The sequence below is a fragment of the Coffea arabica genome, chromosome 3c (genome assembly GCF_036785885.1).
Source record: "Coffea arabica cultivar ET-39 chromosome 3c, Coffea Arabica ET-39 HiFi, whole genome shotgun sequence".
NCBI classification, from domain to species: Eukaryota; Viridiplantae; Streptophyta; class Magnoliopsida; order Gentianales; family Rubiaceae; genus Coffea; species Coffea arabica.
Window position 1 is genome coordinate 6,661,622 of NC_092314.1, and position 18,402 is coordinate 6,680,023.

General features: G+C 33.9%; 1 protein-coding gene across 1 annotated transcript; it reads left to right on the forward strand.

The window, feature by feature from the left end:
• The first annotated feature begins 1,804 nt into the window (after positions 1 to 1,804).
• LOC113734420 (uncharacterized) lies at positions 1,805 to 9,205 on the forward strand. The gene is made up of 2 exons (XM_027260957.2): positions 1,805 to 4,190; positions 8,439 to 9,205. Exons 1-2 carry the CDS (start codon positions 2,565 to 2,567, stop codon positions 8,772 to 8,774), a joined length of 1,962 nt encoding a protein of 653 aa, XP_027116758.1. The 5' UTR covers positions 1,805 to 2,564; the 3' UTR covers positions 8,775 to 9,205.
• The last annotated feature ends 9,197 nt before the right edge of the window (positions 9,206 to 18,402 follow it).

Genomic DNA, 18,402 nt, shown 5'->3' on the forward strand with positions numbered 1-18,402 from the left:
ATGATTTATCAATAAGCCAAAAAGGTGTCTTGAGAATTCCTACATGATTAATTAGCGTGAAATACCTTAAAAGCCGACCTTTTAAAATGACTCTGAAAGCAACTTTATAGGCAATAAAGTAAGTTTCGTATGATAATAATACTTAATAGCTCTCACACACATTAATATTGTCTCAAACTTGCCTCAATTACCGATTATAATCAGCCTCATCCCTTACCATAGTGAAATTCCTTATCTCAAGGTTTCCTTTAGTTTGCAATCGGATTAAATACCTTTCTGGTTGGATAACGGATAGTTTAGAGGGTAAACTGATAACTTCCTCCTATACATAAGCAGCATCTAAGTTGCTAATAGCATTTTTGCTCTGCGTTGATGGCATTTTTTTTTTATTTGTATTAATTACACCCACATTTAAAAGGGCATTATAAGAACAACGTATTGAAGGAAGCACGCATGACCATGTTGTACTTTGCACTTAAGCATTTGGATTACACTTTTCCTCTTCCATATTTACCTCTCCACAGATGTTAGGTGAAATTTTCTCAAAAAATCAGCAGCAAAGTCTTTTTTTTTTATATACGTATAGGATCTCGAATCATCACCCCCTATGCATTAATAATTATCTTTTACCTCCATGATAAGGAATACAAAAGTCACACGGCTGATTCCAATTTGAAGTAGAAAAGCCAAAAACAAAAGAAAATGTAAAAGTTCCACATATATAATTCTAACCAGTGAAATTGTCAAAGTAATATAACAAGCCAAACCAGACAAGCAAACGGTTCGGAACCCACAGATCACACTAGTAATATTAATATGTATTTACCCCATAAAAGTCCGACAAAGCCTAGTCTAACCTACCATTAGTCCGCTATTAAAAAGTTGAAGGCCTGTTTGGGGATTTGGTCCCAAATAAATAAGAAAAACATTTTATACAAAGCTGTAGAAAATAACAAATTCCTGGCTCACATGCACCCTTCCTAAATTTGTTCCTTCTCTGTCTCGTCCCACACAGTAGCCACTTCACCCACAGCCTCTCGTTTCAATTCTAAATTTTTAATTCGAATAAAAACATTGGCCCCACTTCTCAGATTCCCCCGCCCCCCCTCCCCGTTCCCAACCAAAAAAAAAAACACCCAAACCAAATTTTTTTTTCCCTTTTCTTTTCTGGCAATTCCTTTCTACCAAAAAGAACACAAAAAGTTGAAACCCATGTTGATGTACCCAAAAACAAGACAAAAAAAGGTTAAAAGTTAAAACCCATAAATCAAAATCTTTTAAAAGAGGTCAAAGTATATTATAAAAAAAAAAAAAAAAAAAAAAGAGGTTCCTTTCCTTGACTTGCTCATGTTCTTCCTTGACCAGCACAAAATTTACCCCTGCATTTATCATCTTGCTCTAACATTCATTTCTTTCTTTTTATGGGAAAGTAAAGGAAAAAAATGAATTCTTTATTTTGCTTCTCTTTCTTTCTAGAAGTGTGAATGTGAATAATAAGTGCTATACTAATAAATGGAAATGAATGCAAACTGCCCTCCTTTCTTTTCTTTCTTGTGAATTCCCCTACCTTTTTTCTTTTTCTTTTTTTTTTTTTTACTTTTTTGACCTTTTTCAGAGTGTTAAAAATAAATAATTGATAATAAATAAATGAATATTTCTATTTTAACATAAGCAAGTTTAGCCTTTGCTTGACTGGTGGGGTTTGTCTTTGTATGCTTTTCTTAGTGCAATAGTGCAATTCTTTTCTTTGATTCTGCTGCTTTTCAGTCCTTCACAATCCTTTTCAAGATTCCCCTCACTTCCTAAGCCTTCCCAATTTTTTTCTTATAAAATTTCCCTCTTTTTCTGTTTTTCTTTTTGTTTTCTCTTGGTTTAGCATTTTTTGCATCTCCCCACATGCATGTTCTTGGGCGTGTCTGATCTGGATTGGATCGCAAGGATCTCTATTTGTTTTTTTTTTTTTTTTTTTTTTCCTTCCTTCATTTTTGAGTTTCAGAAAAAACAGTGTAAAAACAGGGGAGCAAATAAGTATTGTGGGGTTCAGTGTTTTTTGGGAAGGGTCTTTTTGCAAGAGTCTCATCAGGAGGAGGAGAAGAAAGAACGAGGTGAGAAGGTGAGATTTCTTAACACCCTTTTGGATCGTTTAGCCTTTGGGACCCTGCCAAGATTCTTGCCTTTTGTATTTCTGAGAATTTTGGGATGTCTGTTCTGCTTCTGCATTACTTTTGTTGTATTAACTCGGCTGGAATTTGAACCGGGTTTCTCTCAGTTTAGGGAGAGATCCTGTTGAATTCTTGAATTTACTTAAATATGGGGCTAATTCCGGAAGGGGTTTGCTTTATTTGGTGAATCCGAATGTTTGAATGCGAGAAATCTTGACTGCAGTTCTGGGTTTTTGAGAGATTTATTGTGGGATACTGAAATAGTTGTTGATATCGTAATTTTAGTATTGGCTTGGAAGGTGGGGAGTTCTTACTTTTGGTTTTAAGGAGATTGGATGATAGAACTGCACTTCAATAGAATAGTGTAGTTTGGGGTAGGCATAACAGTTCTACTCCTGAGACATGGCTAGTATAGATGTGGGGAAATATGCCCATAGCCCTGTCCATAAAGCCATAATCTTGAAAGATTATGCCGGTCTCAGGAGGATAATTGCGGGTCTTCCACGGCTTTGTGACCCGGCTGAGATTCATAGTGAAGCAGTTTCGGTGGCTGAAGAAGCTAAGGCTGATGCCATTTCTGTAGTGATTGACCGACGGGATGTTCCTAACCGTGATACAGCTCTACATATAGCTGTGAAACTTGGTGATGAGACTGCAACTGAAATGCTGATGCTTGCTGGTGCAGATTGGAGTTTGCAAAATGAACAGGGTTGGAGTGCTCTACAGGAAGCGATTTGTAATAGGGAGGAAGTGATAGCTAGGTGTATAGTTAGGCATTATCAGCCATTGGCTTGGGCTAAATGGTGCAGAAGATTACCTCGGTTGGTTGCGACAATGAGAAGGATGAGGGACTTTTACATGGAAATTACATTTAACTTTGAGAGCTCTGTTATTCCTTTTATTTCGAGGATTGCCCCTTCAGATACTTACAAGATTTGGAAAAGGGGCGCAAATCTACGGGCAGATATGAGTTTGGCTGGTTTTGATGGCTTCAGAATTCAGCGTGCAGATCAAAGCATTCTCTTCCTTGGTGATGGTTCTGAGGATGGGAAAGTTCCTCCAGGGTCCCTTTGCATGATATCTCACAAAGATAAGGAAATCATGAATGCTTTGGATGGTGCTGGTGCCCCTGCAACTGATGCAGAAGTTCAGCAAGAAGTCGCTGCAATGTCTCAAACAAATATATTTAGGCCCGGAATTGATGTCACTCAAGCGGTTCTTTTACCACAGCTGACTTGGAGGCGGCAGGAGAGGACAGAGACGGTGGGCCCGTGGAAGTCTAAAGTTTATGATATGCATAATGTGGTTGTAAGCATAAAATCAAGGAGAGTCCCTGGAGCTATGACTGATGATGAATTCTTCAATTCTTGCAATGAAAATGAGACAGAGAGTGAGGAGCTTGACAATATTCTGACTGAGGATGAAAGAAGGCAACTTGAGGCTGCACTTAAGATGGATCCTTCTGAGTCAAACAATGAGATTGGTGATGGCATTATTGCTCATCGTCATAGTTGTTACGAGCCGAGGGATATTCCTATTGAGGATACTAATGGTTGGGTCAATGGAGATAAAAAGCAGGAAAGAAAAGGATGGTTCAGTGGCTGGAGGAGAAGGGATAATAAAAGTGAAGCAGATAAGAAACTGACCCCACCAAGAAGTTCCCTTTATGTAGAAGATAAAGTTAGTGATCTTCTTGGAGACTCTCCATCTGGAAGTCAAAATAAACCAGGGAGGCATTTGATGGAGATTTCTTTGAAGAGGGATGAGTACCATGAGCATCGAAGAAGTAGAGAAAACAAAGCTTCTTCATCTACTAGTTCTGAGAGTGGGAGTCGGCGCAAGGATGGGAGCCGTGAGAATGAGTATAAGAAAGGGTTGAGACCAGTTCTCTGGCTTTCCCCTGACTTTCCGCTGCAAACTGAAGAATTTCTGCCATTGCTTGACATTCTAGCAAACAAAGTTAAAGCCATACGGAGACTAAGAGAACTGCTGACAACAAAGCTTCCAAAGGGGACGTTTCCTGTCAAGGTATGCTTGCATAAGTTATCCGTGACATTTCCTGTCCATTTTTTATTTTATTTAAACCTAGGTTACTAAATTATCATCTCTCTGAGCTTTCTCTAATATAGCGGACATGCTAGCTACCCCATTTTTTTGCCAAGCAATTTTTTAAATTGGGATTTATAGCCCTTCTTGAAATGGAATGAGCGAGAATGGTTGGAAAAAGTTTACTGCAACTTAGGTGAATTAATTAACGCATTGTGTAATATAAGTTATGGTCTAACAGCCAAAAAGTGATAAAAAAAAAGGTCTTGTTTTCAAGTAACCTCCTAGCTTCATTATTGAGTGGCTCTCCAGTCTCCACACTCTATAACTTATAGCTTGTTTGGGAGCTGTGATTTGATCAGAAAAGAAAGGAAGGTGACAAGAAAGACGTCTTTTCTAACGTTTGGGAGTCTTTGTCCTCAAATGTGTATTGAACTAATTTTTATTGACATATATATCCAAAATCATTCCTTTTCTTACCTTAACTACCAAACAACATTAAAATCCCTTCTCTTCTTTTCTTTCCTTTCATAACTTAACATTTCCCCTTTTTTCTTTTCTAACCTAAACTCCCAAACTAGCTATTAGAGAAGTAGTCAGGAATCCAGGATTCTCGTTCTCTTATGTGGTTGAACCTTGAGACTTCAGGGATTTGAATTTTGTTACTGCCTTGTAGTGAGGATATTCATTATGTCAAGCAAATGTGTTGTTGGTTTTTAATTCAGGAGAATGTTTTGTTTTTTCTTTTTATTTGAAAATTTGTCTCGACTGCATTTCTCAAAAAAAAAATGTTTTCTTTGATACATGTGTTCTTTTGCTGGCCAGAAATTGAGCTCTTATGAATCTGTGTACAATCTTACAACATATTTCACCGGCCTACTCGTGCTATGTGCTGATTGTCATCATTTCTTCTCTTTCATTTAAGACACCACTACATAACCTTCTGTCTGTACTATCAGAATCAGGGAATGATACTTTCGCTAGGCTATCATTTTGTAAAAGGCACAGGAATGTGTTGGGAATTGAGATAATATTGGTGGTCTGTATTTTAGCTACAATCAGAATCCTGCTGTGTTTTGACCATTTGCGTGTAATCTGCTTTTGACTTATAGAAAGCATATCTGTCCTGTTGATTCTGTTAAAGACGCTGATTATTCCTCTCAAATTAAGCTTTGAGGTTGCTTCACTTTGTTCATATCTTTAAATGAATAGTTGGGGTCAATGACGTAATAACTATGGAGAAGGAAATCCATGAAAATGGAAATAAAATAATAATGGTTGCAAGATAAAGATGACAAACCTTTTGAGAATGAGCTGTCTAAGAAAAATGAGTCTCAGCGTTAAGCCTGTCTTCTTTACCTCTACCCAAAAAATTTTAAAGAAAAAAAGAATAAGAAAAAAAATGACTTGCTTTTACAGTGGTTAGTATTGTTAGTTTAAAGGACTCGCAGTCTTACATTTGTCTGAATTGCATAGTGAACTTTATTTACTGGAAGGGAGAAGGGGACTAATAAATCTCTTACCATGGAATGCAGAGGTTTCATGTTGGTTTAGTGGCCTTATTGTCTTTTCTTCGCTTTATTTTGTATCATGAGGGCAGAAGGAAGTGTATGAATCTCTTTTAAACAAAGCAGTCACTTTTTTCAAGTGAACATTTTATTGAATTATTGTCTTTGGCAAATATCTAACTCATGGTGAAAAGTTAGGGTGTAATATCTTGACCTTTTCTCCTTTACTCCGAAAAGGATGGGATTTTATTGAAATGAATTTACCAAGGACTTTCATATGTTTAATGAATGTGTTAAATTGTATTACGCCAACTCCATCAGCTGCTAAGTTAACTTTGAAACTCCCTCATTCATTTCATATCTTTATTGGTATTTCAAGAATTACTGTAACTACGGCTTGAAGAGGTTATGAGGCAGTGATTATTACATAATTCACTAGAAAGAAAGAAGAATAAATTTTGTATTTTTTAATGTAGAATAGGTAACCAAAGAAGACAGACTAAATAAAAAATTAAACCCCCCTTCCCCCGAGGTCCCCTTCCCTCCAGTTAAGGAGTGAGTCCCTCAAAGGTTTCTTGCTAATGATTAGAGAAAAGAAGAAACACAAACTTGTCGCTTCAATGATAAAAATTTAGACAACCAAGAGCCTTAGTATGAAAACTGTATAGAAAAACTACCCCTTCATGCTAAATATGTGAGACAATTAATTAAGAGTGAAAGCATACCAAGTTATGACTGAATGCCTGTTTTCAGAATATCAAATTATAGTGAATCACGTAAATACTTTTGTGAAAAGGATGTTTCAAAGCAAAATTTTTTTGGATATCTTTTAATCATCCTGAGATGCAAATTGAGTTGCCCATAGAAACTATTGTAATAACACAACCACAATTGTTTCAATTGCAGCTCAACAAACTCTGGCATGTTCTCTTCATTCACTTGTTTTCTTTAGATTCACATTATGCTTTTGTTGGCTGCATATATTCTAAAAGAAAACTAGGTTAAATTTGAAGGGAAGTTGGAAGAAAGAGATCCATATCTTTGTGCTTCTGCTTGGAAAAGTTGCTTTGATTGCAGCTTAACAAACTCTAGCATGTTCCGCATGTTTACTTGTTTCTTTAGACTCTTATTATGCTTATGCTGGCTGAATATATACTTTAAAAGCAAACTAGATTAAATTTGAATGGATGGTGGAAGTAAAACAAGAATCATATTTTTGTCCTTCTCCTTCGAAACTTTGGCTTTTGAATTTTCTGCTCAAATGGACATTAAGGTTTTGAATTTACAAGATATTGAGGAACATATGAATAGCAACGTGAAAAATCATTCTCTATAACTTAAAATTTCCAGAAAGCTTGTTTTCTCAAGGTCGAAAGAATTTTACCTTGGATGGGCTCAGATAATGTGACCTTTTCCTCTGTAGAATTTTTCATGGAGAAGGGTTTCTTAGGATCACAATTGTTAGATGATGGAACTCAATTGTGCAAACATCATGGATCATGGGTCAGAGTTATACTAGGTTTCTCAGGACTCTTTGCATTTGGTATTGGACATTTCCACGTTTTCCAGTTACAGCATACTAGTTGAGTATGTTGACTTTGAAGGGAGTGTTGCTACTATGTTGATGTAAAATTTTACGTCAACTTTGGGAGTGTCTTATTAGCAAGTAATTCTATCAGAACCTTCTTTAAGGTGTTGAAAGAAAATTTTTGCTTTCTTAAATTAATGCTCTCTTGTTTTAGAAAATGAGAAATTTGCTTCAGTCATTACTTCTTAAGTGTTCTCAAATACACTAAGCATAGTCTCATTTTCTAATTGTTTGTAGTGATTGATGGACTCTTAAGAAAGTTCACTACTATTACTTCTTAAGATCTAGTTAAAATTCTTGTTTCGGAAAAAATAAATGGCATTGAGAATGAGAATCACAAGAATCAGTTTCCCTAAGAGATGTCGTCATATTAGGACGCTTTGAGTTCTTATAGATTGAAACTGTCCTTGATGGAAACATAAGTAGATGATGATGCCAAAAGAAAAGAACTGTCATGCTCCTTTGTTCCTTTCTGTTGGATTTCATTTTGAAATCAGCATTCACTGATTACATTTCTACTAGTTATTTTTCTTAGCTTAGCTAAATTTTAGCTCCTCTTTTTCTTTTAGCTGCAAGAGTGATGAGCAGTACACTTTGGCTTTACTTTTGCTTTTTGCTAATTTTCATTCTGTTACACTCAATCTGGACATCAAATTGTTCTCACAGCTTACAAACAAGACTTGGAAATTCACATCATCAGGTGCTTTATTATTTATTTAGTCATCTTTTTTGGCAAAAGTTGAAAATGGTTTTCAGAAATGATGCCTGCCTACTGAGATTTTTGTTCTTGTGCTGTTGGTTTGAATCTCTTGAGGGTCCTGATTTAGAATGTGCTTGGGTATAAATAGCTCGCATGGGTGGGATGTGGGAGCTGTTATTTGTGAGAGACTTGGGTGGTGACTTTCTGGTTCATTGGCATTATTCCTTTGCTGGTTGCTTTTGATAGGTTCTATGTAAGAGGCATACAATAGGACAGTAGATCCTGTTCTTTGGCGTGTACTTTTAGGGTGTGCCCAATTTTTGCCTTCTGTAAGCAATTATCCTTTTTCACAGGTTTAAACAAGAATTTACTGCCTTGATCATATTGAAGTTGCCTTTTGTTACCCTTCACTGAGAAGCCTTATCCTGTTTCAGGTTGCTATACCAGTGGTTCCTACAATTAGAGTGTTGGTTACTTTTACAAAGTTTGAAGAATTACAACCGCTGGATGAATTCTCAACTCCCCCCTCAAGTCCTACAGCTGGCCGTGAGAGCCCGGCAGTTGTGCAGTCCTCAAGTTCATCGTGGTTTCAGTGGATAAAAACCCCGTATAATCGCGCAAGTTCTTCTAATGTTGGCTCAAGTAGTAGGATAGAAAATATCCAAGATCCCTTTCTGCTTCCTGCAGATTATAAATGGGTCACCGCTGAAGAAAAGAAAAAGAGGATGCATGAAAAGAGCAAGTTGAAAAAGGGAAAGAATCATAAGTAGCAGGATACGCAGATTGTTTCATTCGACTCGATCACGTCTTGGTAATCAACGAAATTCCAAGTGGGACGCATTATAGCGTCTATTCATTGACATTGCTTGGGCCAAAAACAGGTCACACTTCTTCATGGTAACTCTTTGTTGTGTTGAAAATCTTGTTAAAATTTGTGGGGGGTATAAAGAAATGGGAATTGTAATTCTTGCAAATGCTTTGTAACCGTATGGAAACAATTGATCATTTCTCGTGGCTGTGCCACGATATATGTTTGACTGCATAAATTCCGGTTGCAGATTGTTCTGACATTAGTTTCCAGTCTGAAAAGGCAGGGTAGGTTGAAGCTGGGAAGTACATACTTCAGTTCCACTTATACTGTTGATTAGGTGTTTTATTACTCTGAAAAGGTTATTGTTGATTGAACAATTTTTCCTGCTTATTAGGCTTTTCCTCTTTTCTGTTACCAAGTATTCTTGTTTCAGTCGTGTAATATACAAGTTTGCAACAATCAAGTATGCATTAAGATTGTCATTATTCAACTTCTCTGGCAAATTTCCGCCGACAATTCTGGCTCAGGCAATATAGGTCAAAATCCTCTCACCCTTTTCCTTCCTCTTCCCCTCACCTCAACTGCGAAATTGTGAACATTTCCAACAAATTTGCTCCTTTCATGAAACTGTCCTATCCCTAATGGACTATTCTATGACGGGCTTCCCTCTTTGCGGGCATCTGATGCTTGTCGATGCCCCAGCCCAGCAAGTGAACTAGTGGCCCAAAGTGGTTGACAATCAGCGCTTCACCCAGAGTGCAGCTAACTGTCATTTCGCGGTTTAGGCCTGATAAACGGCTCTGTAGCATGGACAATGGATGGATATTCTTGGAACAGATGAGTGAACTTTTAATAAAATGCAGTGTGGACCTTAGGTTGTTTCTGAACGGTCTTCTCTTAGGTGATTGAGTAGAAGTTTAACAGATTATCCAATCTATCATGTCCAATAAAACAGAGCATGGTGAATAATATTCTATGGTCTGGAGCGAAAGGAATCAAGAGTAAGAACATCTTGTTTGATGGGAGGTAATATGTGTTCTACCTAGTGATGAACAGGAGAAAAAATTTTTAAAAAACTGAGTGTTAAATGACCCTGATTGAATTAACAGGAGAAAAATTTTCTAAAAAACTGAGTGTTAAATGACCCTGTTTGATAATTCAATTCAGTACTGAAATTTAATAGTTACCAACCTTTACTATGTCTAGATGTGTTTGATAATAAAAAAAATGTAATATCTTAAAGCGACTCTAAATTGTCCAGGGAAAATATATCTTAGAAAAAAAGTGATAAGTTGTTCACTTTGTCACTTTATATAAATGCAAGATTCATTACTTTCATTATATCAAATTAAAATTTTCTGACTGTATCTACAGATGTTAACAAAGGAGGAAAAGAAACTAAAACAGATTGTGCTAAAATTTATTTTTTTTCTCAAATAATTTTGTTTCTTGTTTTGTGATAATGTATTTTTATTTTTATTCTGTGGTTAATTCTTTTTTATTATTTTAATATCTTATTTTCAATGAAATTAAGTTACATATATTATTAATAAAATATAACATCTTAATAACAACATTAATGAATAAATCAATATAAGAATAAATTTATGAAATATATGAAATTTAGTATTCAGTTGTCTACAATTATTCAACAGGCGTATTGTATTCAGTATTCAAACAATGAGTTATATCAGATTCAATAATGAACAATTCAATAATTTAATGAATTCAGATTGCAGACTTCAAATTTTATATTTCAATTTTATCAAATGCACTCTTAGATTTAAAAGCTGTATAAATCCTATGTCACAAGGCTTGAATAAATGAAGAATCCATCTCATAAAATGCTTTATTGATTTTAATTCTTTAAGCTTCCTTTTTTCCAACAAAAAAGGAAATATACAATCTTCACCTTTTTTTTTATCTCTTCAAGGGAGAAGATAGATATCAAACAGCAGCTATGCTACGAGATCCTTCAATGAATTGCAGAAGTTTACAAAACTTATGCCAATACATTCATTCTGACTTGTGCATCTCACTGCAGCTATAATTGACCTTGAAATCCGCTAATATCTAAAACTAAAAGCTCATCAAGAAAACACTAGAGTCTAAAATTGGTTTTCTGTCTCTTGGCGTAAGAGATTTTCTCTAAGAAATTATTTTCCCAAATTAGATGGTGTCCAAACATTGAAAAACTCGGAAAGTATTTTCCAAAAAACGTTTTACATCAAAACAAGCAGGCCCTAAAACTAAGGCACATTGGTGCTACGATTATCCCTTGATAATTCTCCAGGTGGGGTGGCGTTGGAGGGAGGGGGAAGAAAGAAACAAAAACAAGCGAAAGGCTAGAATACATGCACGGGCATTGCTCGTTATTGCTAGGTTTATATTCTTCATATCGAATCCGAAACATTTGTTTGTATAGTACAGGATCACAACAAAAGTTGGACTTGATAGTTTTGAATTACTTGTATCACCAACAGAGCTCATTGCTCAGTGAAAAATTTGTACATTCAAAGTTTGTATCACCAAAGTTAATATCTTGTAAAAATTCTAAAGATTCTACCCAAATGATAACTTCATATAAATCCTATGCTTAATCTTGTTCTTTCTTAGCCCATATAGAAAAATTGAACTTAGAATCCAGGCGGAATTTCTTTCTGTTTCTCTGTTATACCCTTAAAAAAAAAAAATCATCAAACAGGATTATTGATGCAAGAGAAAACTCGAATTTTGAGACGCGTTATACCATATTAGGATTTCTAAAGTGATTATCAGAGATCAGTGCCCTTATTGAAGGGAAGAGACATTAAGATGTTACATCTGGAAGATTAGACAATGACTATGAAAGATCAGCAAACAGAATTTCAGAGCCCATGACAAAATTTTAGGGGCAAGACGAGGGTAAGCAGCCGTAGAAAAATTCATTCCATTGTGCTTGTTTTAAAGAAAGGGATAATTGCAGAAACCTCCCCTGACTTTTATAGTAATAGCATTGACCTCCCCTATCAATTTTGAAATAGCACTGACCTCCCCTATCAAAAGTTGGAGGCAATTTAATAGGCAAAAGTGGGTCAATTTACCAAAGTACCCCTGACATGATTTAATTTTACCAAATGAATGTGATGAGTACTTTCATCAAACCCAATAAAACATTTGTTAATAAAAATTACACTAAATTAACTATTTCTGCATAGTTTAACTAATTAACTAATTAACTAAATAACTAATAAACTAATTAATTAATAACTAATTATCTAATTAACTATTAACTAATTAACTAATTATCTAATTGTTAATAGTTATTAACTAATCAAACTATTTCTGCATAATTAAACTAATTAACTATTAACTAATTATCTAATTAACTATTAACTAATTAACTAATTATCTAATTAATTAATTAACTAATTAACTAATTTCTGTTTATCTAATTAACTAATCTCTATTTATCTAATTAACTAATTAACTAATTATCTAATTAACTAATTAACTAAAGCTGTTGTCTATCCGAAACTAATAAACTATTTGCATGTTAAACTAATTAACTAATTAGCTGCTTAACTAATTAACTACCTAATAATCTAATTAATTAATTAACTAATTAACTAAAGTTGTTGTCTATCCGAAACTAACAAACTATTTGCATGTTAAACTAATTAACTAATTAATTGCTTAACTAACTAACTAATTAACTAATTAACTAAAGATATTGTCTATCCTAAACTAACAAACTATTTGCATGTTAAACTAATTAACTAATTAACTGCTTAACTAATTAACTAACTAATTATCCAATTAATTAATTAACTAGTTTTTGTTTATCTAATTAACTAATTATCTAATTAATTAATTAACTAAAATATTTGTCTATCCGAAACTAACAAACTATTTGCATGTTAAACTAATTAACTAATTAACTGCTTAACTAATTAACTAATTAACTAAAGCTATTGTCTGTTCGAAACTAACAAACTATTTGCATGTTAAACTAATTAAATAATTAACTACTTAACTAATTAACTAACTAATTATCTAATTAATTAATTAACTAATTAACTAATTTCTGTTTATCTAATTAACTAATTAACTAATTATCTAATTAACTAATTAACTAAAGCTGTTGTCTATCCGAAACTAACAAACTATTTGTATGTTAAACTAATTAACTAATTAACTGCTTAACTAATTAACTAACTAATTATCTAATTAATTAATTAACTAATTAACTAATTTCTATTTATCTAATTAACTAAAGCTATTGTCTGTTCGAAACTAACAAACTATTTGCATGTTAAACTAATTAACTAATTAACTGCTTGACTAATTAACTAATTAATTAACTAACTAGTTAACAAACTATTTGCATGTTAAACTATATGCAGTATGCATTACCTATTTAAAGTATCGGCTCTTTATAGGTATTTTACTTTTAAACATTTAATTTATGATAAAAATATCAATGTTTGTAAGTAAAATACCTCTTTATAGGTATTTTACTTACAAACATTGATGTTTTTATCATAAATTAAATGTTTGAAAGTAAAATACCCATAAAAAGTCGATACTTTAAATAGGTAATGCGTACTGCATATAGTTTAACATGCAAATAATTTGTTAATTAGTTAATTAGTTAAGCAGTTAATTAATTAATTAGTTTAACATGCAAATAGTTTGTTAGTTTCGGACAGACAATAACTTTAGTTAATTAGTTAATTAGATAAATAGAAATTAGTTAAATAGTTAATTAATTAATTAGTTAATTAATTAATAATTAATCAAATAATTAGTTAATAGTTAATTAGTTTAACTATTAACTAATTAGATAATTAGTTAAGCAATTGTCAAGCAAATAATAATTGTCAAGCAAGAAGAGGGCAAAATTGGAAGAAATTTCTTATCTCACTTCTACAAAAGCTGTCAGGGAGGTTTCTGCAACAAATTGTTACTGTTTAGGGGAGGTGATTGCAATTTCTAAACCTAGGGGGGAGGTCAGTGCAAATGTCAGAAATCTCAGGGGAGGTTTCTGCAATTATCCCTTAAAGAAAAGTATGGGAAAGTAAGGCTAAGCAGTCCTTTCCTTTCTGCATTTGGTTACCAGGAAATGGGGTTAAAGGCAAAGGAAATGTTTGAATTTTGCCTTTTGAAATTTTTATTACATTTTCTTGCTGTTTCTTACACTCAAATTGGCAAGCTTGTGAAGGCAAAACTTGCCATAAAACTAAATCATGTTGAAAAATTTTTCTAACTTCTTGTCAACTAGGCACTTTTTAGAGCACACAAAACTTACCATGTGAATGTACATGTTCACATTTATTTTTCTTTCTTTATTTAGATATCTTTTCTGCATTGATTTTATTTTTGTAAAAAAATTAACACTTGAAATTCCTTTTAACGAGTGTGCACCCATTTGCTAAACCCTATTTTAATAACTATCATTAGCAATTCCTATTTTCCCACAAAATATTTTCTTATTAGCTAAACATGCATATAGGAGAGTAACTTTCATTTTCCTTAACGTCATTGTCCTGCACTTTACTTTTCTAGAATGGTTTCCTTCCATTCAAATACAGTTTTCCGTCAGGAGACTGACCCTCAGTTTCCCTTCTTTCTTCATCTTGAGAAAAGCAGAGAATATAGTTTCTTCTCATTTTTATTATTATTAGTATTATTTGATTAACTTTAGTAATTACTTGTTTGTGCATGCATTTTGTTTTGTTTTAGCTTTTTCTTATACATATGTTCACACAAAGAAAAGTAAATAAGCTGAATAACATGAGGGCATTTTCTTCTTATCATTGTTTTTCCCTTTTCACTCTCTCTGTTTTTTCACTTTCTCTCTTCTAAAGAACGACTTGAAAGCTAGATCTAGTTTATGCACACGTCTCGCACGACACTCTTTATCTTTACGTACACTTTGTATTGTATCAGGAAAAACGTAAGGAGAGAAGAAGGAACTCTTCTAAGTTCTATCTGCATTGTGTTGGTTTATTTCTACACAAATTTGGGTTTAAGGAATCATAATAACATTTTTTTTTCATAACACCTTCCAACCCACCCCCGGCCCCAAAACCCAAAGAGAGATTGCTGGACCTTCATAACCAGCTCCAACAGCGAGTACTTCAGTTTCTCAATGAATTGAGACTACATTTTTAATGCATTGTGTAAGAGCTTTAGATTAAGATGAGTCAAAAAGAAGTGATTTAGTTATGAAAGAAGGTGCCAAATGACATTTTTATAAACTATGATCTATGTTATTTTGGATATTAACCTCCAATAGATGCATCCACTGCAAAACTTTGTCTATTATTTTTCTTGTATGTATATATGATTTTCAGTTTTTTTTTTATTTTGAAAATAATGAATTATTAAACCTTTCCAGTGCAAATGACTCTTTCCTTTATGTAGCTTCAACTTGGGATCTTTTACTTCTTCTTGCTATCATGCTTGCGATCAGATCTTGCCCTAGTAGTTGGGGACGAAAAGAATGTGAAAACTGGATAGGGTGGGATATAATCTTTTATTTGAATGCACGAACCTTGACTTGACAAGATGAGTATGCACAAATCAAGCCAAAATAGTATAATATTTTTGTCATAAGAAAGTGACAAAGAAATCTTTTTTGGTTTGGAAAGTGAGAAATCAAATGAAATTTTCATCTTGTTGTATCACATATTGTGCACATGGCTGCATCGCTCATCCATCACCAACCTTTTGCTTCAAGCTGCTCCTCTTGCTTGTGGTGAGCTGATTCTGCAGAAAATCAAGCTCTCTTTGGTGAGCACTAGCTTCCGCCTCAAATTAATCTGTCACAGCCAGACTACCATAAACTGGATTGTCCCTCAAATCAATCAATGTAGTAGTTCATTATCTTTCCCTTCACCTGTGTAATTTTCTCCCTAACTTATCCATTGCATCTTTTTGTCATCTTCACCTTAACTCAATTCAATAAATGTCGGGCATTCAGAGCCATTGACAGCAAGGGAGACGTACAATAGTTTAAGGCACTGTTTGGATTGAAGGAAGTGGAAGGAGAAGAAAGGAAACGAGAGGGCTTCAATGGAAAAGAACCGAAAGAAATAGAAGAAAGCAGATTTTACCTACCTTGTTTAAATTAAGTACTATAAAAAAGAAAGAAAATATAAAAAATATTGTTTGGATTATATAAGGAATGGCAAGAAAATAAAACTACTACATATTAGTTATGTTTTTATTCATAATTTAAAATCGAATTTGTAGACACCTAAATTTGTTAGAATATTTTAAAATGTTCATTAATTTTGGTTTCTTTTCCCTCCATTTCTATTCATTTTTAGATGGAAAGTAGACTGATAAAAAAGAAATAGGCATTATTCCTTAATTTTCCTCTCTATCCTTGCCTTTCCCTCCTAAAAAACCAATCCAATCATTAAAAACCTTATCCCTTTCTTTTCTTTCTTTTCCTTTCCATCCTTTTCCCTTAAAACAAACAGTGCCGTAGAACAGTTAACCTAAGCTATCAGACCTGGAGAGTTACACAAAACATTAGTTGATGCCGTAAAAGTGAACAAGCATTCACATGTATAGTGCCTTAAGTAAGGTATTAAGAGCTCAGTGTGGGTGACATATATCTATACCTGTAAATTTAGGTAAATTAGAAATAGCGCTCTATGATTTTATCCATTGCCACATAATCGTTGTAATATTTCAAAATATTCGCTATAACTCTTTGTGATTTTATAAAAGGTAAAAATAAGTAAAAATTAACCTTTGTAACATCGTTTGTTTAAATATCTGGTATCATCCTTATTTAAACCCTAACACTCTCTTGCATAATACCATAGGAGGATTATAAGGATAAATGCAAAAACTAAGGGGAATAAAATGAATATCCATGCAAATCATAGAGGTAGGGGGTAAAAAAATATTATGATCCCATAACACGCCTTTTTGGAGAGTGCCCTATTCAATAGCCGTAATTGGTGGTAGTTTCCACTATATTATTATAAGGAAGGCTATTTTAAATCCTTAAGAGGGCCATGTGTAATATACAAAACTATCTAGGATTACATGTAATTCACCTGTAAATTTATGTCTGAATAGAGCCTTAGAGTTGATAAAAACCAGAAGATGGCTCAAAGCCTCAAGCCAAACTTAACGCAACAGTTCAACATACAAAATGTATATTCACATGCAGTCATTCTCGGGAAGGGAAATAAGGTGAACAAGTTCTCAATTGTTTTATAGATATTTGATGGAACTTTAATATACTTTCTCCGATGTCCATGAACAAAATGAAGACGAAAGGGACACAAACCTCGCAGAAACCCATAGACACCCATCAAAAAGAAAATTAAAATATTGCCAAACATATTCAGAGAACCAGTTTCTAGTTCTTAAGAAGAAAGAAAAGAGTTGTATAGGTGAACTGTAAAGAACATAAAGGGTTTCTAAGGCTTACTTTTTATACCAATTACTTCAGAATATAAAGCCTATCAGAACTTTGGTCTAACATTATGGGTTCTTTCTACTACTCCTATGATACTACTAACCTTGATACGTTTGTTTCATTTTTATTTTTTATTTTTGGATACAATCGAGAGCCAAAGCCTCTAAAACATTGGCAATAGGCGCCTTTGACATCATTATTTAAAGCAATCCATCAAAAGCACACCTATAAAGCCATCCACGACATTAGAAACAATTTTACCAGCTATCCATTATGTCAGAAAAGCCGTAGCAAAAAAAGAAGTCATAGTAAAGCCGAGCGCCATACTGAAGATGATAAAAGAGACGTGACTATTGGGTTTGTAATACCCTTCTCCATAATGAAACTATGCATCGATTTTTCTTCCTCCGTAATTCAACTAAGTATTAATCGATTATGGTTTTGGTAGCAAACATGTTCCCACCAATAAGAACAGATAAAGTCTTGGTCAAGCCTTCTGATGATATTTGACAACAAACCTATAAGCTGTTGATCACCCAGTAACGCACTAGTTGATTGGAGGACATTAGAATGTTCGGACTCCTTATTGAGCTAACTCAACAATTTCACATATGCGCCAACTCTCAATCCCTCAATATCCAAGTCTTCTTGCCTTTTATTCACTTTTTTGTGCAGCGCAACCTTATGATCCATTACTTCCCTAAACATGTGCTCCGAGTCTCGAGTAATGGTCAGGATAGGTAAGCAAAGATATGGGAAGAACCAATTGGTCTTGAATTGTATGTCTTTTTCTACCTAGTTATTGGTTGAATGGCCGAAATTGGAATTTTTTTTTTTCCATCTACATCCTCTGTAGTGGGAATGGTTGGCTCCTCACTCAGCAGTTATCCCAGCTCCAATGCAGTAGAGAACTCGATCTAGTGAAGTGCTAACGTTCTGCCAAATCGATTAAAGGGCATATCTTGAAGTTTATCCAAAAAGTAGGTACAATTTTCTTGATATAACCTTGTAAAAAGACCCTTGGCCAACAATGTTGTAGCAACAAAAGCGAATGGGGTGCGATGTTGTATATGTTTTAATGGTCAAATACATTAATGTTGATATAAAAGATTTTTCAAAAAATTTTAATGTGATTTTTACCACTCCATTATCTTACCTA

Excerpts from the sequence above, each read along its gene's own strand:
- LOC113734420 (XM_027260957.2), top strand. The coding sequence starts at position 2,565 with ATGGCTAGTATAGATGTGGGGAAATATGCCCATAGCCCTGTCCATAAA. Across the intron at positions 4,191-8,438 it reads AGGGGACGTTTCCTGTCAAG|GTTGCTATACCAGTGGTTCC; the intron begins GTATGCTTGCAT and ends ATCCTGTTTCAG.